The 26,042-nt window shown below is 42.7% G+C and overlaps 1 protein-coding gene across 2 annotated transcripts in view; it reads left to right on the top strand.

Moving 5' to 3' along the window:
• The window catches only part of MTUS2 (microtubule associated scaffold protein 2), a 610,477-nt gene that overhangs the window by 212,620 nt on the left and 371,815 nt on the right, over positions 1-26,042 (top strand). Inside the window, exons 1-3 of one of the 2 annotated variants that reach the window (XM_045978372.1) lie at positions 2,681-2,731; positions 7,688-10,150; positions 15,502-15,742. In XM_045978372.1, coding sequence (XP_045834328.1) covers positions 7,931-10,150; positions 15,502-15,742 — 2,461 coding nt within the window. In that variant the 5' untranslated portion in view covers positions 2,681-2,731; positions 7,688-7,930. Of the gene's footprint in view, positions 1-2,680; positions 2,732-7,687; positions 10,151-15,501; positions 15,743-26,042 lie in introns of those variants that run through there. The other variant, XM_045978371.1, reaches the window with a different exon arrangement.

The following is a 26,042-nucleotide window of genomic DNA, read 5'->3' on the forward strand; positions in this document are numbered from 1 at the left end:
AATACATATATTTGAGCACAGTCTTGTTTCTGTATTAGAATAAAATGTGATGTACTACTCGTGTGATGTACATAGCTAAGGAGAGTAGAGCAGGCTCCGGAGAGCTGTTATATTTTTACATGATTCCACATGCTTTGACAGAATTCAGCACTACAGATAGCTACAGCATCCCCGAACACATATTTACCATTCCTCAACCAGTAATTCAACCTGTAACCACATTGTAGTGAAACAACTTGTAACACATTTGGTCGGCTGTGCATCACCTTTTAGGATGCCTGTACTGTGCCTGTTGAAAATAAACATAGCCTTATGATAGGACCAAGAACCTGGCTGTTAAGCAATTACAGCTGCAGAAAAGGCAGACGAACTTTCTAAATCAGATGAATACATTGACTTTGCAGGTAAGTATTCGCAAGTAACTTCACATAATATAAGCCTACTAAATGTGGGTGGAACATTATAGACCCCAAATCTCTGGTCCATAAAAAATGTCAACTGAAATTTGAAATTTGGAATTTTGACTATTTTGCCTTGTTGTTATATTTACTGTTGAATATTGGGTCCCTATCTTAATATATTTTCCAGTGTCCTGAAGTTCTGAAGGATAATTTATCACATGGTAGGAGTTGCAGTTGGAGCTTCTTTGGCAGATACATTTTATTAAGTTGGATGGAATTGCATTTATACTCAAAGGCACAGCGCTTGAATATTTATATGAAAATTCACACACTGATACAGCATTCCGTGGCCGACCTGGCAGCTAAAGGAGGCTGCGCAACACTGTTTTACAGTCCTTTAAAACCCAGCTCCCTTTTTAATACCGCGAAAATCCCCTCAACTTTATTTATTTTCAAATTAAATATTATAACAAATATAAATCAGATAATGATGATCAGAATGTATTTTTCTACATAATCTCCCTTGAATATTCTGGTACAACCCTCCTGAGGTGAGGGTACCTAATCAGTTGCTCGCTGGGAAGGGTGGCCTTAGAATCTCCATCTTAGAAGACTGAAAAGGAAAAAAAAAATAGAGCCTGTGCTTTCCTAAAAGTGATTTAAACATGAGCTCTGGTTGAGAAGAGATTGCTTCATCCTGAGTTCCTGAGTCCCGTGTGCCTGTCCCAGACACCCCACGGGAAACAGAAGTGTCTGAGCTGTTAGCCTTCCAGCTGGTGAGCTCACAGTTTAATAAAGAAATTAGACATACATATGTAACTATAATAAAAATAAGTCACATGTAACTAATAAAAAGGCACACTTAACTATAAGAAGATAGGATATACATAACTATCGTTTAAAAGGCATAGTTTCATAGTGCTAAAAGGAAAGATCTGGGGATTCATGGCATGGAGACAGTATTGTGTCTTCTTGGGAGGGGAGAGGAAAAATTTAGGAAAGTTTTCAAAGAGAAGGTGGCCCTTGAGCTCAAAAGGTGAAGCTTTTGGGTAGGGGTGTAATTTTAAGTAGAAGAGCAAGGGGGATTAAGTCTGAAAGCATATATGGGCCCAGCAGTCATCAGACCTTGAATGTCAGGCTGGGAAGTTTGTCATTCAGCCACTCCCGATCGCATTAGTGGGTGGCACAGAGGCGCTGGGTCTACTGAGTTTCTCTTTATCTGAGAATGCCTTTCCTGCTGTGCCGGGCAGAACAAACACGGTAATAGGAAGCTGAAGTGCAAGCTGGATGAAGAGATTGCGTATGAGCATGACGATGTTATTAGTTCACTTGATGATTCAGAAATGTAAATGCATCAACTAAAAGGGTTCTGGATGAGATGGTCAAACCCATCAAGGGAGACTGTGAGCTGGGGAGAGCTACAGCCATGACTGATTGATAAAGACGGGCAAAGACATTTTGTTTGTTGGCAAGGGGACAATGTAGTGCTGAAACTACTTTGAAACTCATCCTGGTGAGCCTGATGTGGAGCTCATGTTAGATTTTAAAGAGCACTGGTAATTGTTGAGTTATGAGTACCGAGAAAAAAGAACAGTGATCCTCAGGGAGAACACTGGGTAATGTGTAGAACAGCCTGCAGTAGATTTCTTCACTTGTGTTTACTCTCCTCTGTTGGAGGACAGGCAACGCTTTAATTATTTCAGCAACACGTTAGACAAAAATGTCTTCTCTTAGAACATCTCATGGGCAACATGGGGATGGGTAGTAACTGCTGGGCCCAGTGGGTGGAACGGTGCCTGTGTGAACGTGCCCATGGAATGCTTATCAACAGATGAGGACCATCATGGAATGACTTCTCCCTGGTGCCAGGTGCCACTGCTTTGTCCCCTGCCCTATTTTGCTGACATTGGTATCAGTGAAATGAATGATAATCAGAAAGGCACATGGACTTCTTTAAAGATAGTCTGAAAACAGAATGGATGGCACATATTTTGGATCAAAAATTAAGGATGGGCCCCCAAAATTTTAAATAGGACAGAACAGTAGACCTGGACCAACAAGATGAAATTCCAGAGGTACACTTTTCTGGTCCTACTCATGGATCCAAAAAGCCAGTTATAGGTTTCTAGGATTGAGTCTCTGTAGTTTATCAGTGACTCATATGGTACTTTGGCATTTTAATTGATGATATGTAATTAACAGGGTGATTCATGTGGCCATGGAAAGGCCACTCTTAGATCACGTGGTTAGAGGTATAACCAGGTGAGCAAAGATCTTGCTTTCCCGAGACCCTGGACGTTGCCCCTAGAGCTGGAGTACTGTGTGCAGCTGTGAGTATCCAGGCTTCGGAGGGGTGTATATTTAGATGGTGGGAGTTTCTTAAACCTGCTCCAACAGTTGGAAGAATCTAAGTTTTTTAATAAGGAGAATCAGTTTGGAGGAGGAAGGGAACACAGTAGCTCTTTACAGATACCTGAATGGTTGTTTCTGGTGGAAGGATGTATCGTACTGCTCTACAGGTGCGGATCTCCACTCTGGGCTAGTTTGATGGTGGCTCTGGAGGGCTGATGGGCTGTCAAGAAAGCTGATGGATCTCCTGACATGGAACTCTAGGAGGAAGGTGTGAAGCCTGGGAAAAAGGGAAAGAAACAGGAAAACTACCTCCTGTACATAATTTTGCCTTCTGTAATTGGAGAAGGTTTTTGTTTTTTGTTTTTTTTTTAAGATTTTATTTATTTGGCAGAGAGAGAGAGAGATCACAAATAGGCAGAGAGACAGGCAGAAAGAGGGGAAAGCAGGCTCCCCGCTGAGCAGAGAGCCTGATGCGGGGCTCAATCCCAGGACCCTGGATCATGACCCGAGCTGAAGGCAGAGGCTTTAACCCACTGAGCCACCCAGGCGCCCTGGAGAAGGTTTTAAATGCCTTTTTTTTTTTTTCTTGTGTGAGCTTTCTCTTCTTCTTCTTCTTCTTCTTCTTCTTCTTCTTTTTTTTTTTTTTGTTTCTGGTTTTGCTTTTCTATTCTTTATCTTTATGATAGTGTCTTTTCCTTTTATTTTTACTGTGTAACCTGTATAGTTTCACCAATAGAGAGCTTTTCCTTTTATTTTTCATTTTTTTAAAGATTTTATTTATTTATTTGACAGGTAGAGATCAAAAGTAGGCAGAGAGTCAGGCAGAGAGAGAGAAAGGAGGAAGTAGGCTCCCTGCTGAGCAGAGAGCCTGATGTGGGGCTCGATGTGGGGCTCAATCCCAGGACCCTGGGATCATGACCCAGGCCGAGGCAGAGGCTTTAACTCACTGAGCCATCCAGGCACCCCAGCTTTTCCTTTTAAAGCTTCCACTTTCTGCATGGATTTTACTTTTCCTGTCTCAGTCCCTATCCTGCCACTTCTTGACTGAGTGACCTTGGAAATGTTACCCTCTCTGTGCTTTCATGTCCTTACCCAGAAAGAAAGGAAAAAGCGAGGGAATGTTAAGGTCTGTCTCTGGAGGCCATTACAAAGATTAAATAGTCTACCTTAAAATTAAAGACTAAACAAAATTATAATTTAAAATTTAAATTAAAATTTACAAATATATATTCTAACTGAGAACAATACTTGGCCCCTAGGAGGTTCTAGCTTTCCATTCCCTTACCATTCAGTAACGTTTGTTGCTCACTGACAAAAAAGTAACTATTATGTAATTCCATAATTAAAATACAGCTCTTCCTAGCAAGACAGGGATTCGACAGCTGTTTGTTATTATCTAGCAATCACATTGTGGATTGTTGTGTACCATACTCTGGTTTTGTTTATCATTGTTGAGAAGAATTCATTTCTTTTTTACCCCCCAGCCTTGATAATTCAAACCTGAGGACTCTTGGTCTCATGCTTATAATTCTGCCCACAGAGAATTAGAGGCACTACCTTTCTGAGGATGGCCCATGTTGGTGGGATTTCTTGCTCTCCCTGGCTTCCTGGGATACCTACTTTCTGATCCAGAGAGCATACTTTTAAACTGCTGTCTTATTGATTTGCCTACATGCTTTTTATATCTGTGCCCAGAGGATATGTGTATCTTCAAGGAAAACACTTTTTTTAACTTGAATAAAGAAATAAAGATAGGTTCACTGATAATCCCTCTGTGTCAGGGAACTGAGGCTGCGATCAGAGTATGAGCATCTTTGTTAGGCCTGAGGGCTGTATGGTGGTGGGACTGGACCCAGGGCATGCCTGGCTTACTGACGATAGGCCTGGAAGAAGACAGAGAAGGAGAAGAGGAACGTGAGAGACAGGGATGAAGGCAGAAGAAGGAGGATGGAGACAGTGCCCCAGGAAAGGAACAGGGGAGCAGTATGGCAGGCAACAAAAACGCCTTCATGTGTGTGTGTGTGCGTGTGTGTCTTTGGGTAGGATTAGATGGATGTGGGGAAAGAAATAGAAAAATCCACATCAGGATGTTAATGTGTCTTGGGGTGAGAGGAGAAGGGGGCATATAAAACACACAAAACCCCAGCTTATAGGAAATGATCTCTTTTATGTAAAAAGTATATGCTTCTATAGTAGATGCAAAAGAAATGAAAGAAAACGTTTTATCAGCTGAGGTTCTGGGGGATGCCAATGGTAGGGTGTCAAATGAAAGATCACGTTAGGAGACAGATGAGGGGGCTGGGCTGGAGAAGAGCATGGAGGGAGCTGTGTATTGTGATTTTTCAGTCCTGTTCTCAGGTATTTGTGATGTCATTCTCTGGGTCACATCCATTCATATATACGTATGTGTCTGTACATACATGAATATGTATGTTTGTATGCATGCACATGTAATCTTTTGAATAGATGAATTTACATAGTAAACAGGGATGAAGGGAGACAAGTGGGTTGCCATGTAACCTAATTCAGCAGAAACATAACAGCAGCCTTCCATGTAGGGTGTACATATGTATTCATGTGTGTTTGTGTGGATGAAGAGGAAGGTATGGGAGATGTTAATGTTGAATCCCCCCTGGGGGAGTTGGGGATGGAGCAGAACCTTGTTGCTTTTCAACTCTCCCATCCCAGTGCCTAATAAAATGCACTCAACAGTGATAGATAAAGCAATGTTGGCCTTGAATTGAGAGATTTACTGATGATCCATGAATCTACTTTGATCAAAACTTAAATACTCTTACTAGATTTAAAGCTCTTTGAGGACAGAAATAACATTGATCTTCATCATTCATTCATATATTCATTCATTCATGCTACAAATACATATGAAGTACCTAATGCATATGCTAGGCATCGAACAATATTTTCTTCAGTGTTTAGCACATGTAGAAGTTTTTTTTTTTTTAAGTAAAAATATGGGATGTTGTGACAGTTCATCATAGAAGGACCTAATCTGTTCTAGTGGGTCGGGAAGGCTTCCTGGAGGAAGAGGTATTCATACTGTAAACTGAAGACCGCAAAGGAGTTAGATAATGTTGGGAGAAGAGTCCATATTCTGTGTAGATGGAAGAGTATGGAAGAGACGGAAGGGAGGTGCCCGGTGATGTGAAGGATGAAGACAGTGTGCCTGTAGCCTGGAGAGAAAGAAAATGAGCAGTGGGAGGTGTGGCTGGGAAGATGTGTAGGGGCTGGATCATGCAGGCCCTGAAGGCTGGGATCAGATTTCCTCCAAATTCTTACTTTGAAAATTTTCAAACCTGTAGAACAGTTATAGGTGTTACAACTTTGCCCCACTTTGGTGGGGCACCAAAGTTTGCAAATTTTTTGGCACAGTTCCATTCTCTCTCTCTCTCTCTCTCTCACACACACACACACACACACACACACACACACACACACACACATACTTTTCTCTTTGCTGAACCATTGGAGAGTAAGTTACCATGTGCCATGTCTAAAGGCATGTCGTATTTAAAAGCATGGCTCTTCCAGGGACAAAGAATATCTCTCATACCTTCACAATACTGTTATACACCTAAGAAAGTTAATACTGATTAAATACCTTAACCTAATATACCATACATATTAAACCTCTAATTGTCCCAATCATGTCCTTTGCTAACTTTTTTTTTTTTGAGAAAGAGAGGGAAAGAGAGCGAGGGGTGGGGTGGGGAAGGCAAAGGGAGAGGAAGACAGAGAATCTTAAGAATTCCATACTGAGTGTGGAGCCTGATGCAGGGCTTGCTCTCACCACCCCAAGATCATGACCTGAGCCAGAGTCAAGAGTTGGATGTTTAACTGACTAAGCTACCCAGGCACCCCCTTTTTTTTTTTTTTTTAATCTAAGATCCAGTCAGGGAGCACACATTATATGCAGATACACACGGGCATTTTAGAGGTAGGTTTAGGCCAGGCCAGTTATTTTGTAATGCCCATCAATTTAAATTTGCCTGATTATTTCCTCATGATTAAATTGAGGTTGAACCTTTATAGCAAGAATACCACATAGGTGTTGTGAGGCCCTGAGAACTACCTAATATCAGGAGCACATGAGATCAGTTTCCATCATGGGTGTTAAACTTGATTACTTGGTTAAGGGAGGGATCTACCAGATTTCTCCATTATAAAGGTAACATTATATTTTTGTAAGAAATAAAGTAATCTTGGGGTGCCTGGATGGCTCAGTCACTTAAGCGTCTGACTCTTGGTTTTGGCTTAGGTTATGATCTCAGGATCATAAGATTGAGCGCTGCATTGGGCTGCATGGTGAGCTTAGAGCCTGTTTCAGATTCTCTCTCTCCCACTCCCTCTGCTCCTCCCCACCCCCAGCTCACATGCACCCACGCTTGCTCGCGCTCTCTCTCTCTCTCTCTCTCTCAAAAATAAATAAAAATAATCTGGAGAATGGTATCTTAAGGTTCTGTGAATATCCTGTTCCCCAACAATCTTTCACATGTTTTTAGCGACCATTGGTTGCAAAATAACGATTACTTTGGTGATTGCAAAATGGTGATTTTTTTCCTTAACTACATGGTTTTTCTCATGTTAGTTGGTATTATTCTGTGAGGAAGGGCTTTTTCTTCTCCTCCAGCCTTTTCCATCAGTCTCAGTATGATCCTGTGGATTTTTAAAATTTGAATTTAAGATTTAATATGTTTTATAACACATTTCTGACATTAATCATTTTTATGTTTTAATTTCCCCATATTTGGCCAGCAGGCACCCTATCGGAAAAGTTTTTGAGAAATTTATGGGCTGAGTGAGTGAAATAATAATACGAAAGTGATGAATAAATCTGTGTTTTCCATGCTTTTTTTCTCCTGAGAATCTCTATTTGTCAGTGCCAACAACACGATTTTATTTTTATTTCTCTCTAGGTCTTATGGACTAATTGGCTCTCATTCGGCAGGAACCTAACAGATAAGTCATCCCCCTGTATGTCAAGACAATGCTTGGTTTTAAGACTGCTCTGAAAATGATTAAAGTAGTATGGCAACGTGACATTGTCAGGGGGCAACAAGCAGCTTGAGAATTTCCTGTTAATCAAATAGCAGCTTGAAGGAAGCCCCTTTCCATTAAGTAGGACTGCATGGCCAGCAGCCCCCAGTGAAGGGCTGAAAATGAGTGTCCCAGTGGCTCCAAAGAAATCATGTTACGCTCAGTTGCGGGACAACAGAAATGGAGTGAAAAATAATAATGAGAGTATCCTAAGTCTGGGAGATACAAATGCCAATCAAATCATGTTGGAGGTCAGTTCCTCTCATGATGAGTCTGAGACATGTGACCGGACAGATGAAATTGGAAATGCAAATTCAAGCGAGCCAGAGAACAGTACCCATTTCAATAAGGAATTCCACCAACTTCAGGGCTTTGGGAAAGGATCGCAGGCTGGCCCTGCCAGCCTGAAAGACTTTAAATATTCTTCGACTGTCCACGGAGGACTCAATGAAGAGCACACGGTGGAGAGAGGCACAGATATCCTACAGACCCCTCGCAGTGTTCAGGGACCAAGTCTGTCAAGTTGGAGGAACGTTATAGCAGAGGCCAGTCCCGAGGTTTTGGCTACAAGGGACGCCGACCTTCCCCGCCACGCTCCTAAGGATAAGTTGGCAAAGACCCTTGACAATGAGGAATTGCGAAGGCATTCTTTGGAAAGAGCAGGCAGCCCTGCTGTGGTCGTGGACGTGTCCACGAGGGAGCGTGGCGGGAGCCTGGCCTGGCAACGTCTGCAACCCATGCCCCTAGACTCCCCTGAAGCCCCACGTCTTGAGCCCAGGAGCGGGGAGGGGCCGCAGAGGATGTGCATTGCCCCCTCTCCAGGGGCATCTGTTCCTCGAGCAGACAGCACCTCAGAGGGAAAGAGCGCACGTCATCCTAAACCATCTACCTCAGCAGCCAAGGAGACTGCCCCCTCAGAGACCCAGATGCAGGGAGGGCATGGACCGGAAGTTAGCAACGGGAGCGCATCACATTCCGCCCCTCCAGATCCCGGGCCAGATTCAGCTTCATCCCTGAAGGGAGTCTTGAGTAAGCCAGAAGCACAGTTAGGTCCAGGAAAAGGAGAACTCAAGCCAGAGCTGACATTGGTCCAGCCCAAGGCTGGGCAGGAGCTCAAGTCACTCCAGGCCAGTCTGGGATGCCTCAAGGAAGGGAGCATGTTACCCCTCGAGAGGAAGGAGCCAGTTGGGAAAGCACAGCAGGAGGCCGTCCCCAGGGCCCTTGGCCTGTCCCAGGGCAGTGGCCACCACACTGGTGTGGGAAGAGGCAGCAGCGAGCAGGACAAGAGAGCAGTCCACCTTGGCGAGGAGGCTTCTCTTCCGACCACCCCTGCACAAGGCCCTGCTTCCTGGGGAGCCGAGAAGCAGCCCACTGGCAAAATGTCATCAGGGGCAGCCAGGAAGCTGGGCGAAGTGGCATCTCCTGGCATTTCAGCAGGCGATGTGCGTGTACATTTTATTCCTCATGAGCCACCTGACAGCAGGCCCTCAGGCGTCAGTGAGGACGGCGCACAGGTCAGTGGGGACATGGACAGTACAGCAGTTTGTACTTCACATCCTTCCATTGGACAGAGCAACACGGGGGTCCCTGAACCCCTTGGCCCTCAGAGCAGCAGCTCAGAAGTAGGGGACAGCAAAGAGACCACTACATCTGTTGCAGAAGATAGGAACCTCCTAGAAAATGCAGCAAAGACTGAACGTACCCCAGGGGGAGCAGGTGCTCTTCTCAGTGGCCCGGTACCCCTCCACCCAGAGACAACTGTGAATGTGACCCACCAGCCTCCACCACCTAGTAGCAGTGTTCAGGACTTAGGCGCATTAGGTGCGGATGCCCGGTCACCCTCGGTGGCTGCGCCCCCCACTGAGAATGCGTGGTCTTTGAACACCCCCCCGAAAGTGCCTGACAAGAGCACCTGCGCCCCTGGGATCCCTGAGCCTGTCTTCCCACATTCTGAGGACACCCCTTCCTCACGGGAAGGGATGGAGAACCACCAGGTTGAAAAAACAGAAGAAAGGACAGAACCCAAGCCCATCGTTCTTCCCAAGCCCAAGCACGTGAGGCCCAAGATCATCACCTACATCAGGAGGAGTCCTCAGGCCCTTGGCCAGGTGGACACTTCGCTGCTTCCAGTGGGGCTTCCTTACGCTCCGCCCACATGTACCATGCCTCTTCCCAAAGAGGAGAAGGCAGTGGGCGGTGAGCTGAAACCACCTGCCAGCCTCTATGAGAAGTACAAGCCGGACTTGCAAAAGCCGCGGGTCTTCAGTTCTGGGTTGATGGTGTCCGGGATCAAGCCCCCAGGACACCACTTCAGTCAAATGAGTGAAAAGTTTTTGCAGGAGGTAAGAGAATGTCATTGTGATGTGACTTTCAGTCAAACACTGTAAAGTTTGTTTCCCATTTTCAGTGTGAACTGTGAAAACAGAATATCCTCTCTTAGCAAACTGCGGATTTTGATGGACACGTGCACAGAACTGGATGTTTTAACTTAGAGGAGTTTGTAGCCAAGTGGGCATTTTTGACCAGAAGAGCTTGACGGTCCTGATGGGATGTAGCTAACATCTAAGCAGCCTCATTTGAATTCCGCTCAGCCCAATACATGCGAGATTAGATAAGTATGCATTTCAATTGGCTTCCATGTTTAAACAAGTCAATGTAAGTCTTTTATAAGCCAGATCAAGGGGAGGACAAGGCCAAAATAAATATATTGTTCAAATTGGTCTGACTTCATCCTCTCAGGGGGAATATTTTCCTTATGGGAGAATCTCACATTTGTACATGGGAAAACCACAGTGAGTAGCAAATAATGTGTTAGGCCTGGGCTCTTTGTTTTGAGTCAAAATGATAATTACAACTAACATTTAGTTGAGCACCAGCTATGCCTTGAGCCTACATCACATAACATTTCATCTTTATCAATCTTCACTAGTCCTTATAGTGATTTTCTGGAGGTGAGGATTACAGTTTTTATCGTTGTATACATGAAGAAGCAACTTTGGAGGGATTTGAGTAACTCAGCTGAAGCCACAGAAAACAAGGGCAGTGCTGAGGGGCTCTTCTCGCCCTCCCAGTTCCGTCACTGTGCTGTCCCTCTCATTTCTGTGTGCAGTGGTGAGTTCCTCCCAGAGCTCAGAAAGCACATTTGTCTCCTGAACCAATCTCCTCATGGCAGCCAGAGTGATCAGGTAAAAGCTGGGTCAGATCACTTCTCTCCCTAACATCCTTGAGGTCTGCCCAGGCCAACTCAGAACACAGGCTTAAGTATGTAGTCTGGCTCAGCTTTTAGGATGGACTCAGTCTGTCTCCTAACCTCCCCAACTCCTCTCCTTCCTCCGCTCACCTTCTCTCCCTCTGCTGCCTCGGGGTCTTTGCACTTCCCTCTGCCTGCAGTTCTACTTCCAGACATCCCAGTGGCTAACTCCTTACTTTTTCTCTCTGTTCAAATGTCACTTCCTTGGAGAGACACCTTGCCTTCCCTGAGACGCCTTTCTCTGGTTTAGTTTCTTAGTGCTTATCTCCATCAGGCATGTATACTTTCCCTGTTTTTGCTGCATCAGCTAGAATGTAAAATCCATGAGAAGAGGGATGTCTTTCTGGGATTTTTTGTTTGTTTTATTTTGGTTGTTGTTGCTGTTCTTTGCTGGATCCCCAGAGTTTAGAACACTGCTTGACATAATGAAAATGTGGTCAGAAAAGGTTGAATAATGGCTGAATTACGAACTCCTGTATGTTGGGTCCAAACAAAAGTCGATCAGAGCTTCTTAGAAATAGTAAGGCTCAATCCAAAATTGGACCTCAGGTTGATTGAATATATTGACATATTTACAGAATGTACTGCTCAGAGTGGCAGTTGTCAGCTCTGGCACAACGAAAGAGGTGAATCTGTTCTACGCAGCTGATCTAGACCAAGGCTAGCACTGACCAGGTGTCCCAGCAGCTGACCGTCTGTTCTGCCCTGGGGCAGGCTGCTAGCTCTGAATCACACAGCTCACTCACTGTCTTCTGACTCTGGGCCTGCGGGAGAGGCTTCCCACCACACATCTCTGCAGAGGGAAGGCCAGCTAGAGAGGCTAGGGGTCAGTCTTTGCAGTAAGGGCTCATTTTGCTGTTCAGGGCTACATGCTATCCTGTTTTAGTTGAGCTTCTCACACAGAGGTCTGTAGTGAGAGGATGTTCTAGCCAAAGGACATAAAGAGTCTGGCCCTAGGCCGTGGCCTCTCACCAACAGTGGACAGATTTCCACTTTGCTCTTATACATCAGTCTCTGAGCTTGGTTAATGTGAGTCTTTCTCAAATTTCTAAAACCCTATCCACCAATTTCTGTTGTAATCCTCTTTTAATCAATAGACTGGCCCTTGGCCTTTGCTCCTAGAGCTGCAACTTGAGGAAACCCAGTGGGTCCCCTTCCTGTGTTCAGGCTTGATGCAGGGAGGTCCCAAAGCCACTCTCCCTGCCAGTGAACCCCACCTCACCACAGGATGGCTTCACCCAGTCTCAGGGCAAAGAATACATTTCTGACTAGTTGCAACAGAAGTATTTTTTAACTGTAGAAGTCATGTATATTTTTAATAAATGAGAAAGTCTTAACAGTACAAACCCAAACTGGCTCCAGACTCTTCGGTCACTATTGACAGATTCTTGCTGGTTAGCATTAGTAGAAATGAAGTCAGAGGAAAGGCTCTTGTAAGAGAGGGTGTCCTTTCTCCATTGACAGGAAAAATACAGACATTTAGAGCTTCCGGAAGTGGCTTTGAAGATCGTCTTGGACCTGCTTGTGGCAGGATGCTAAAATATGTGTCTCAGGGAAGGCGAGGTGTGGTCCTGGTTTAGACTGTTTTCTGCTTGCACCTATCCTGAGGTCTCTGGGGCATTTTTTCCTACTGATGCCTTCAATAATCCCTTTGCATTTTTGGTGTAAGAGGTGGGAAGAAGGGAAAAGGGGTGAGAGGACAGGGGTGAGTTTGTGTACTTGCAACATACAGATGTCTGATTAGGGCTGATCTCCTTTCCTACTCCCATAATACAGAGACATATGTATGTATCATGTAAGTATCTATCCAGGCTTGAAAGAATTGACCTGTGCAGTTGTGGAGGCTGGCCAGTCCAAAGTATGCAGGGTGGGTAGGGAAGAGGTGCAGTTCAAGTTCAAAGGCCACCTTCTGGCAGATTTCTGTCTTCTTTAAGGGAGGTCTGTCTTTTTCCGTTAAAGCATTCAACTGATTAGGTGAGACCCGCCCACATGATGAAGAATAATTGGCTTTATTCAGGGCTTGCTGATTTAAATGCTCATCTCTTCTTTAAAACATAAACATCTAGAATAATCTTTGACCAAATATCTGCGTACCGTGACCTAGCCAGATTGTCACAAGTCCTCTCCCAGTAGATCTCCCAATGGGTTCTCTGTGGCTTCTCAAATAAGCCTTCTCATTTACCGTGTGTCTGCCCAGTCCAGCCCAACACACTGAAAGCAGGACAGGACACATATGAACTAGGGCAGTCTACTAAGATCTTAATCTACTTAAGAACTAAGTTCTTGGTTCTGCTAAGAACTTGTTTGTGTACCTTGATTGATTTTAGGAGTTTGAAATTACAAGGTCTTTTAGCTTGCTTTCAAAATTATTTCTCTAAAAATACTCCATTAGGGAAGGAGGGAAAAAAATCATTTGGGGTGAAGTGCTATGTATTCATAGGTATGCTGTGACACCTGTTATATTCTGTCAGTAAAGATGAAAGAAATGAGTGTGAAGTTTTTTGGTAGATTCCCTTGTCTTGTCAAAAACACACAAATTAGGCATGAACAAGTTCATGAAGAACTTGTTACATCTCATCAGAGACAAACTACCCAACAAAGTGACAGGCACCGAAGTGGCTGAAATCATTGAGGTCATTTTGAGTGATACAGCAAGATGGTTTTTTTTTTTTACTCCCCAGTTTCCAAGATCTGAGTAATTACTGACATCAGCACATTGCAGTCCTGGGAACCTGACAGATGTGGGGTAGAAATCCTTTCTTCCTGAGAGCATGTACGAGAAGCAATGAGCAGTGGCACCAGAATTTTAGAAACTACAACCAAAAAATAGAGGAACATAAGTACAATAAAAAAGCCAAAGGTTGATAATAAGTGGGTAAGCAGGGAATGGTGAAAGTCTTACCAGAGAGGAGAAATAGAATGTCTTTCACAGGAATATAATTTGCTGTGGCTTGAATTCAGCCTATCTACTAGAGCAATCATGCATGTGTTACACTGTCATTATGATAAAACTTTAAAGGTCTAATCTTTTGTTTCAATAATGTCAGTTTAAGGGGAAAACTTTGTATCTGTTTCAACATTAGAAGAGTATCAAATTAGGAGTTTTTCTCTTCAACAGCTTAGATCGAAGCTTTATAGCGCCTATTAAAGAATATTGTTAAATGCTTGTGATTCCTGAATGGATAAATGTTGGACCCATAAGATATATTACGATGTAGAGCAGAGTTCACAGATTTATCTTTTCGTGCATAGCCTCTGGCACTATTTTTTTTTAAACTTAAAGGAAATAAAAATCATTTTGTTGCCTTATTTTTTTTCATTTTTAATATGAAGAGACACTGATAATATGAACAGTCTCTGTGAATATAGAATTACGTACATATAAAAGGCATATAGGTTGTGTTCTAGCCCAGACTGTTAACTATAGGGAAAAGTAATGGGATTGTTGCCCTATTAAATTTAGGTAGGAATGGAAACATGATTCCTTTGTTGAATAAGTATTTATTGACTTTATGTACGAGGCACCATTCTAGGTGCTACTCATTTAGCAGTCAACACGATTCTATCCTGGGACTTCCACTGTAGTGAAACTTACCAAACATTCATGGACACCCCACCTTCCTAGGGAGGACAGATGAGGTGATCAACAGTCTTTCTTTTTTTTTTTTTTTAAAGATTTTATTTGTTCATTTGACAGACAGAGATCACAAGTAGGCAGAGAGGCAGGCAGAGAGAGGAAGGAAAGCAGGCTCCCTGCTGAGCAGAGAGCCTGATGTGGGGCTCGATCCCAGGACCCTAGGATCATGACCCGAGCCGAACGCAGCGGCTTAACCCGATGAGCCACCCAGGTGCCCCCAGTCTTTCATTTTTAATTGGGTAAACAGATTATAGAGGCCTGAAAACATATTTTTCCATCAACTGCTTTATTCTTCCAAACAGCCTTGCCTCCCACATTCACAATGCATATTTTATTTCCTAAATAGCCCAGTAAAGACCTAACAGAAATTGGTAAGTTTCACCTGCTTATCTTAAGAGTAGGTTACTGTAAACATTGTGCCCTTGCTCCTTAGACTTTCATAATCTATGGACATTGGCTGAACTATTTCCCTGCTTCACTGAAATTGTGTATTTATAGACTGACTACTTAGTCAAATTGCAATGATTTTGTAGCAGTCAGATTTAAAAATCTTGTACAGTGAGTTGTTTTCCCGGTGAAGTGTGGATTCATAGTGCGTTAGAACGGGAAGAGAGCTGCAAGGTCGTCCAATTGTATTGTTAACTTAGAGCTGAGAACCCCAAAGGCCAGAGAAGGTAAGTGGTCAGTGGCGGAGCAACTCAGCAGTGCTGGAACGGCCACTGCTGGCGCCTCGGTCCCCAGACCATGTTCCATCCTTGTCCTGGGACGGGAGCTTCTCTGATTAAGCTTCTGCTCATTTATCATAGGTTACAGAACGCCCCGGAAAAGAAGAATTTTGCTCTCCTTCCTACACTCATTATGAAGTTCCGCCAACTTTCTATCGGTCAGCCATGCTCCTTAAGCCCCAGTTGGGATTGGGCGCAATGTCCCGTTTACCATCTGCAAAGAGCAGGATCCTGATTGCGAGTCAGAGGTCCTCAGCGAGTGCCATCCACCCACCGGGACCCATCGCGGCAGCCGCCAGCCTCTACAGCTCTGATCCTGCGGGTAAGTGATCCAGCCTTTACTGCTTTTCCCAGCTGCAGTTGTAAATAGTAACTCTCTAAAAGGGCGGGAGCTCTCTGATATACGAGTGCCTCTCACCCTCTGAGAGGAGCCCTTTTCTGCTCTTCCATCTGCCTCTCGATGCAGATAATTTGCCAAGACTCCTCTGTCTGCACCAGTCATCCTCCACATCACCTTTAAAAAGGAGGCCTTTGTGGGGGCACCTGGGTGGCTCAGTGGGTTAAGCTGCTGCCTTCGGCTCAGGTCATGATCTCAGGGTCCTGGGATCGAGCCCTGCATCGGGCTCTCTGCTCAGCAGGAACCCTGCTTCCCCATCTCTTGCTCTGTCCGACTCTCTGCCTACTTGTGATCTCTGTCAAATAAATAAATAAAATCTTTCAAAAGAAAAAAAGGTGCCCTTTGTAACCACCTCCTCACTTCCTGTGATTTCTTCTTTCTCTGCTACAGCCTGTAGGCCAGGGGCCAGCAAAGCTTGTCTGTAAGGGGTCAGATGGTAAATATTTTAGGCTTTCTGGGCTATAATGGTCCGTGTTGTAACTACTGAACACAAAAGCAGCCACAGACAGCACATCAGCGAATGCGTGTGGCTGGGTTTCAATACAACTTAATTCACAGAAACAGAGAGGGGGCTGTAATTTGCCAGAGAGATCTTCCTAGAGCCCGGCACTGACCCTCTCACCCTTCGTCTGTTCACAAGTCTGGACCATCCATAATTACTTACGGAAAGGCTCTGCTGCCTCTCCCAGCCCTGTCTTCCTGCTCTGCCATGGCTGGCCAGTGTCCCCTCCTGAGCCTGTCTGCACTGACTTGCTGCCTGCCTCCAGTCATCTTCTCCTGAGGTTCCCTCTAGGCTTTAGGTATTATTATGACCTAATACATCCCCAATGTAAAACACTTTGAACATAGAGAAATATGGCAAAGGTAGTAATAATACTTAACATATTTTTAGCACCCAGCCAGAGTTATTATTATGAGCTTTTCCTTCCAGTGTGATTGTTTTCTGTGCATTTTTCTATAATGAAAATAATGCTGAATGTGAATTTTGTATTTTTTTCTATTAATACGTTGTAGACATTTCCTAGGTCATCAGTATTCCAAAAATACTAAATGGCAGCATAATATTCTGTTGTGTTCATTTATTCAATAAATTTGGGGTGCTTATGATGGGCCAGAAGTGGTCAATTAAGTTCACTCCAGCAATAAACAAACCAGAGAGCTCCTGCTTTTATGCGTTTTACAGTCTAATCGATGAAACAGATCAAAAATGCCAAATTATAAATATGAAATTATTTATAATTTTTTAATTTTATAATTAAATTTATAATTTATTATAATATGTAATTATAAATATGAAAGCAAGAAGCACAGTATTTTAAGAAATCACAGCCAAAAGAATTATGTGGATGGGATGCAGGCATTCAGGGGCAGCATGATTGAGGAATGGGAAGAATGGGAGAAGTTGGGGAATTGTGTCCGAATTGACTGAGTCATTGCCCAATTACTGGCACTTGAGTTCTGCTTAGTCTACACTATTTTCAGTGGTTTTGTGATTTGAGTCTTTGTGTATACTTATTTGTCTTCTTTCCTATTGTTTTCTTAGGCTCAGTCATTTGAAGTGTAATGATTGGATAAAAGCATATCCAAACCTTTTTTTAAGGCCAAGGAATTTTCTAGAAAACTTGAAACAACTATTTTCATACGAGTGTTTCTTGGAAGTTCTTCTTCTTGCCATACCTTGCCAGTGTTGAGTATTACCACTCCTCCACCTCTCCCTCCTCCTCCTCCTCCTTCTCCTCCTCCTCCTCCTGTTGTTGTTGTTATTATTATTATTATTATTGCATTTCTTTTATTGTCAATGGAAGGGAACTTTTTTTAACCTATTTTCCATTATATTACTTCATAAATTTGTCATTTACTGAGGTAATTATTGACCAAGAATAACTTTTAAGTAGATTTTCTTAATAGTTTTTTTTGACAAGCACTTCCATAAAAATCAAATTATTTTTGATGGTTCTCATGACATATGTATATTGTGATGGGCCTACCTGTTGTTACCAGAGGTGCTGTAAGTTAATTATGTGATTCAGTCCCTCATTCAAGAATTATTACTGAGGGACTGTTAAATGTTAGCTCTGTTCTAGGTGTGGGGGATAAAGCAGTGACAACAGACAAAAATCCCTGCCCCCGTGGAGCTTGAATTTTGGTATGGGGACAGCCTTTTTTGTTTTTTAATGAGCAAATAAATTACCTGGTGTGTTGGGAGAGGTAACTAGTATTGAAGGAAATGAAACATAGAGGAGGGATATGGGAGGTTTGGGAAAGAAGGAGGGAGACTACAATTTTCAATAGGGTGTTTGAGACTTCACTTTTAAACCAGTCCCCAGAGGAGGTGAGGGAGGGAACCACATGCGTATCAGGGGTGGTGTCCAGGCAGAGGGAGGAGCCAGGGTACAGCTCCTGAGGTGGCAGGATGGCCTAGAGACTGGAGCAGGGGAATAGTAGGTAGTGAGTAGGGGAGGTGGGAAATGAGGAGGTTGGCAGGGTGCATTTGTGTGTCAGGGAGGGGGGAATTACATAAGGCCCAAGAACCATTCCAAGGATTCGACTTTTTCTGAGTGAGAAAACCACTGGAGGCTTTGGGCCTGGGACAGCGTGATCTGGCCTTTGTGGACACAGGATCCCTCTGAGTCTATGAGGACAGAGCATGAAGCGGGGGGAGCAGGCAAGAGGTCATGCAGGCAGTGATGGGACACAGTGAGAAGGTAGAGCACATCAGGTCTCCTGACTGACTGCATGTGGGCTCTGAGAGAAAAACGGCAGTGGAAAATGACTCCCTGGGAATGGAGTTGCCACTTAGAGGGAGAGAAGCTGGTTTAGAAGGGGAGGATAGGAGCTAACTCAGGACATGTTGCCATTGAAATGCCCTTAGCCATCCTATAGGATAAAGCATTGCATCTAGGAGGCCCGCGTTGAGAGGACAGGGCTGGCTGGAGATCCGAAAGCATAAGTTGTCAGCAGATGGCTGGTCTTTAAAGCTATGGTGCTCCTCTTCACTGGGCCGCCATTCTCTCCAGTATGATTTCACCTTCACCAGTAACTGATAAATTTGATATGGGTTTGAATTATGAGCTCTGAATAGCATGATATACCCAAGGTTAATAGTTTTACTTTATGCATAAAATTTGGAAAAATTTAAAACCACTAAAAATAAACTTAGTTAAGATTTTCTTTTTAAAATTTTATTTATTTATTTGATAGTCAGAGATCACAAGTAGGCAGAGAGGCAGGCAGAGAGAGAGGAGGGGAAGCAGGCTCCCCACTGAGCAGAGAGCCCGATGCAGGGCTCGATCCCAGGACCCTGAGATCATGACCTGAGCCGAAGGCAGAGGCTTAACTCACTGAGCCACCCAGGCGCCCCACTTAGTTGAGATTTATTTAACACTAGTCAAGTTTTGGGAAATGAGAAGTCTTTACGCATATACCATTTGCATAAAAATTCCACTGCCCAGAAGACACGGGCAGCTGGAGCTCTTCCTGAGGGTGACTTATTTGTGTTCACACATTTGTGATGAGGGTGACAGTGCTTCAGAGTTCAGGTCACCCCAGAAGTACACATAGAAGGGGCTCCTCCACCCCTGCTCCTTCAAGACTCCCAACCATCTCAGATACCTAGAGAGATATGTGTCCACATGGGTCATCGCTAGGGACCTAACAAAGCCTTGTGACGATGATGGCTATCACTCCTGCAGGACACTGAGAATGTGAAAACCTTTCTTCCTGCTGTTGGAAGGATCACCTGGCATAGGCTCTGAGACAATCTTGTCAGATACTGGATACGGAGACAGAGAAGTTCTTACTCCAGAGACTGGGGGCTTGGGTGGGATGACTGTGCTCCCACTAGCCCTTGGGCCCTGGAACCAGGCCAGTGGCCGTTTGCTTGGCCTGCTTGGTATATTCCAGGCAGCAGGTCTTTTCCCTTCTTGGGCAACTTTGCTCGAGTCCCACAGGCTACCAGGACCTGCTCTGGCAATATGCCTGATTCACTTAACTCTTTTCTCTCTGTAGAAATCCTTCTGTTTTTCTTCATGTTTTCTGAGGAGATAGTCTCTTCCCCTCCAACATTATCGTTTTTTTAAAAATTATTTCATGAAGATCCATTAAATGCAGAGCCAAAGTCATTATCTGCTAAAAAAACTACTAATAGTGTCTCTTAACCTGAGAGGTAGGAGGACTTAACTTTCTGACTCTCCCAGGAAATGAAGGGAAATAGCTACATACCAACCTTCTGGAAGCAAAAATGTCAAGGAAAAGCCAGACAGCTAGGATTCCATGGTAAAACAGTCTGAAAGCTCACCTCTTGTCATGTGCTCTTCTTGGCCACCTCTGGAAGGAATCTCTCATTTTGTTTCTTCCCTGAAAGAAATCTTCCAGCCGGGGAGAAACGAGGATTCACAGAGCTGTGGAGGAAAAGAAAAACTCATTCTTTTGCTCAGTAATCCCTGATTGCACATTTACTGTGAGTTAGCCCAAATCACAGAAGTAAATGTGGGCAGATTGGGCTACATTAAAATGGACTTCTCTTTAGCGATACAATTAAATCAGGAAGAAAAACATCAAGATTCCAATGACTGACAATGAAAGGGCATAAACAATGAACTTAGGGGTGCCTGGGTAGCTCAGTCTGTTAGGTGGCCAGCTCTAGGTTTTGGTTCATATCATGATCTCAGGTCCTGGGATGGAGCCCTGTGTCAGGCTCCGTGCTCAGTGGGGAATCTGCTTCAGGATTCGCTCTCCTGTGCCCCTCTCCCTGCTTGTGCATGTGTGTACTCTCTCTCTCTCTCTCTCCAATAAGTAAGTCTTTTTAAAAAAAAAAACCCACAATGAGTTTTAAAATAAGAAGATATAACTGATAAACACAAGTTTAAAGATCCCAAATATATAATTCTGAAATTTAAAAACCTGTGAAAACAAAAGGCTTTCATTCATTGATTCATTGGCATTACCTGACCATAACCATAACCATTCTCAATTTTTGTATGTTCATTCATACTGCTTCGTGTGAATATCTGTGCGTCTTGCTGCAGAAGTGTTAATGGGGTCAAGGGGTGCTGCTGGAGGGTTATATAACACATGTTAGGTTGAGCTAGGTATGACTGTCATTTTTGTATTAGAAGTGAAGGGAGAGGAATTTAGGTGAAATAATTTAAACCATGCAGCTTATAAACTAGAGCAGAGGTTTGACTCAAGACTGTCTCTGTGTTCATGTTCTTAACCCCCACACTAGACTACATCATCGAACTGCCTGTGTTAAATCTTACTACACTGCAGGATCTAGAATAAGATCAAGAATAAGACCAGTGTTTGTGGATTTTCTGGCAAACCACGGTCCTTAGGCTAGACAACTATTTTTGTAAATCTATTTTAATGGAACACAGCCTCACCCACTTATCTCTCCTTTTGCTTCTGGCTGCTTTTGGAGTTGAGTCATTGTAATAGACATAAGATATTGCCCAGAAGCCTAAAATATTTACTCTCTGGCCCTTTAAGAAAAAAGTTTGTCAACACCTGCCTCATTATAATGCCAGTTACCATTTACAGTGATACCCTTTAGACTGAAGTAGTATGTGAAAAAGTCTATAAGGTTTTGAAACTCTTGGCACAATGGAAGTCTATGTCTGGGAGGCATGGTGAATTTAAATTTTAGTAATGCATTTAATCAAAATTAATCTATTTTCCAAGGACATCCATTGTGGTGTGTGTTTGTTTGTTTGTTTGCTTATTTTTTTTCTCCCTGGAGAATTTAGCTGACCTTGCACAAGGCAACAGGGGCTATGGTGGAGTACTGATGCTGGGGAGGCCCCAAGAAGGCAAAGTGGGGTTGCGGGGACTGTAAACTTTAGAGTCTGGTGTTCATGCACCTCTGGAGAGCCCTAGGATCAAATCTGTGTAGATGTCAGTCTTAAACATGCTTTGGTGGAGATGCTTGGCAAAGAGTCTAATGAAAGAACCGTTAGAGGAGTCTCTAGGGCTATTCTCCTCTCTCTTCTCTTCTTTCTTTCCTCTCCTATCTCTTTTCAACACTTCTAGTTTTCTTGAGATGACCTTAATAAAGATGGTGGAGTTAAGAAGTTTCACCATTTTCTTTTTTCACAAGTCTCTCCCTCAAACACCAGAAGGATAATGTAGATACTGTCTTTAACAAATGTAGAACTATCTGTGTATCTAAACCATAATAATTGAGGAGGGGCTGTCAAGTAGGGAAAGCCCCTGAAGAGGATGCCTTTAGCTGCAGGTGGGGGACAGGTCAGTGGAGCTCATAGAGCTGGGACTCACCCTGGGGAATCTGTGCTTGGAACAATGGGGTGGGATACGCGTGCAGAAGTCAGGAGTGTCCATGGCCTCAGTTTTCACCACAGGACAGCAGAGAGGGAGGGCTAAATGAGAAGATAGACATCTTTACAATCAGTCTGCAAGGTTGGATGTCAGGAGACACTACAATACAAGCAGCTCTACAGCTTCCAACCTTCTTTGGAGAGAAACCGGTTGAAGTGGGAACTCAGAGAGTTCTAGGAAAGAAGAGTGGAATCAGCAGCCAGGGTAGAAAGTGGAAATCCAGGAGAGTGTTTTGTCCTGAAAGCCAGGAGAAGACAGTGTATCAAAGAAGCAAGGAATGGTCAGTGATTTTGATAGCCACTGAGGAACTGGGTAGTAAAAGGACAGAAAAGGGAGACAATGTGGAAGTCATTGACTATCTTTACAAGAGCGATATAAATGGAATCATGGGGACAAAAAGGCTGATCAGCCGGAGAGACAAAAGGAAGTTGACCCTCAAGTGTAGCCCACTCAAGTGTAATGTAATGTAAATTAATGTAAGAATGGAATGTAAGAGGCAAATAGCAGAAATGCTAGATGATGCTTACAGTTATCAATGAGAATGAGAATAATTTTGTTTTGTTCAGAGCTTCTGAAAAAATATTTGTGATAATTTGGAATGACTGTGCACTAATGCACAGAATTTCCCATAAAACTGCCTCTCTGTTGCATATGACCCAGAGACAACACTATCAGCTGACCTCAAATGTGTTATGGGTCACAATAAAAATCCATTAACTTTGCAGGTAATTGATACTTTTATTGCTGTCAGTACACTGAATAGCATCTAGGGTTATTTTCTAAGGTCTGTTTCCTCAGCTTTAAGAAAATCAACAAGCCTGGAAAGAACGGCCTAGATAAGAAAGTTAAATGAAAATGGTCCACACAAATGAATAAAGCATCCGAATGCCGTACTGCTACAGCATTTCAGAAGATAAATAAAAGCTAAGAAAGTGGGATGTCTGGGTGGCTCAGTTGGTTAAGCGTCTGCCTTTGGCTCAGGTCATGGTCCCAGGGTCCTGGGATGGAGTTCCCTAACGGGCTCTCTGCTCAGTGGAGAGCCTGCTTCTCCCTCTCCCTTCCACTGCCCCTGCTTGTGCGCACTCTCTCCCTTTCTCTAACAAGTAAATAAAATATATCTTTAAAAAAAGATATAACAAGTAAATAAAAATATATCTTAAAAAAAAGAACTTAAGAAAGCTGTTGTCTGAACAGGGAAAGATGTCTCGTGCAAGGCTGTGGGGAGAAAAGTTACCATGTCATGCCATAGTGAAAAGAATGGCTTGTTTTAAGGCTGAGCTTGTAGACAGAATTATTTTGACAACTTATGCATAATGATGACGCACATGATAATTACAACTGCAGAGTGATTATTATGTAAAACAATATTTAGTGTGCAAACTTAGGAGGTTGCTTGCTATGAGGGTTTTTTTTTTTATTTCCTTTTTGTTTTACACAGATAAGACTTGGGTGATTAAGTAACATTCCAGTCAAAATCTAGTCAAAAAGTAACATTATTAGTCAAAATCTAGTAATTCAGAGAAATTGTACCCAAACTGAGATCTGTATGGTGAGCAGTTCACATTATTAATCTACAGGATCACAGAGCCTTGCCATTCAGCTGCAGCTAGACAGACCCTTTCAGTCCTTCCCCAGGGGCAAATGCCAGGATCCAGTTTTCGGAGGGTTGCCTGTCAAAGTTAATATACCTTTATATACCTTCTGTGTACTTCTGTAACCACAGTGGTGACACAGGAGTCTTTCCACTCTCCCCCAAATTTCTCTTTTGCCCCTTACCAGATAATCCCCACTCCTACTGCCGCACCCCACACAAATACTGGTCTGCTTTCTGTTATTGTAAATTACATTTTTAGATTTTCAAATAAGTGGAATCACACCGTATGTCCTATTTTTGCTTCTGTCACTCAGATTTTTGACATCCACCCATGATGCTGCCTTTCTCTGTAGTTCATTCCCTTTATCACTGAGTATTGAATGGATGGGGGTGCCCCAATTTGATTATCTCTTCACTTACTGACGGACTTTGTCAGTTATTGGCTAACAAATGAAAATACAGATTTTTTTTTTGTGGACATAGGGCTTCATTTCTCTTGGGCAAATACCTAGAAGTGGAATTGCTGTTTTTTATAGTATGTCCAATTTTAAATGACGTCAAACTGTCTTCCAAAGTGGCTTTCCTATCTTACAAAGCCATGAAGAGTCTGCAGAGCTCCAGTTGCTTCATATCCTCACCAATATCTAGTATTGTTAGTCTTTTTAATATTTCCCATTCTAATGGGCATCAGTTGTAAAGACTGTTAAGTTGTTGGGTTTTTTTTAAGATTATTTATTTATTTATTTGACAGACAGAGATCACAAGTAGACAGAGAGGCAGGCAGAGAGAGAGGGGGAAGTAGGCTCCCTGCTGAGCAGAGAACCTGATGTGGGGCTCGATCCCAGGACCCTGGGCCATGACCTGAGCCAAAGGCAGAGACTTTAACCCACTGAGCCACCCAGGCACTCCAAAGACTGTTTATTTTTAATTTGCATTTCACTAAAGCTAATGGTGTTGGCCATGTTTTTATCTGTTTATTTGCATTCATATATCTTTTTTGGTGAAGTATTTGTTCAAATCCTGTGACCATTTAAAAAATCTGATTGTTTTTCTTATTATTCAGTTGTAAAATGTCTTTATATATTCCAAATATAGATACTCTTTTACATATGTATTTCAAAAATATTTGCTTCTTTTAATTTTCTTCACAGCTTTAAAAAATAGGCTTTTAATTTTGATAAATTCTAGTATAAGATTTTTCTTCAGTGATTTATGATTTTTGTTTCTTATCTAGTTAATTTTGCCTAACCCAGGGTCTCAAAGATTTTTTTTCCTGTATTTTATAGAAGTTCCATAGTTTTAGGGCTGTGATCCATTTTGAGTTAATTTTATGTGTGGTGTGAAATATGGATTAAGGTTAATTTTTTTGTCATATAGATGTTCAGTTTTTCCAACACCATTTCTTAAAAGTATTACCCTTTTTCCATTGAGAAATAAACTGGCCATGTAAATTTAAGTCTATTTCTAGACCCTACATTCTGTTCCATTGATCTATATGTCTCTCCTTATGCCAGTAGCACACTCTTCTGGATATTATGGATTTGTAAGCAATCTTGAAATCAGGCTGTATAAATTTCACAGCTTGTTATTTCTTTTCATAATAATTGTTTGACTATTGTAGATTATCTAAGTTTCCAGTCATAATTTAAGTCAGCTTGTCAATGTCTAAAATAAATAAATAAATAAATAAGTGTGTGTGGGTATATATGTGTGTGTGTTTACATATATATATCTATATATGTATGTATACAGGCACACACACACACTTGCTGTGGTTTTGATTGAGACTGTGTAAGATCTAGAGATTGATTTGGGAAGAATTGAGATTTTTTTTTTTTTAAAGATTTTATTTATTTATTTGACAGAGAGAAATCACAAGAGAGGCAGGCAGAGAGAGAGGAAGGGAAGCAGGCTCTCTGCTGAGCAGAAAGCCAGATGCGGGACTCGATCCCAGGACCCTGAGATCATGACCTGAGCTGAAGGCAGCCGGCTTAACCCACTGAGCCACCCAGGCGCCCCAAGAATTGAGATTTTTAACAACATTAAGATTTCCAATCCTTGAACATAGTCTAGCTCTTAATTATTTGGACCTTCTTTAATTTCTCTCAGCATGACTTTTTAGTTTATTAACATTTTAGACATTTAAAAAATCCCTATGTATTCATAGCAACATTATTCACAATATCTAAGAAGTAAAAGCAGCCCCGTGTCCCTGTAACCATGTATGACTGGATAAACAAAATGTGATATATGCATATAATAGAATATTATTCAACCTTAAAAATGAAGGAAATT

This window comes from Meles meles, chromosome 14, assembly GCF_922984935.1.
Source record: "Meles meles chromosome 14, mMelMel3.1 paternal haplotype, whole genome shotgun sequence".
Lineage (NCBI taxonomy): Eukaryota > Metazoa > Chordata > Mammalia > Carnivora > Mustelidae > Meles > Meles meles.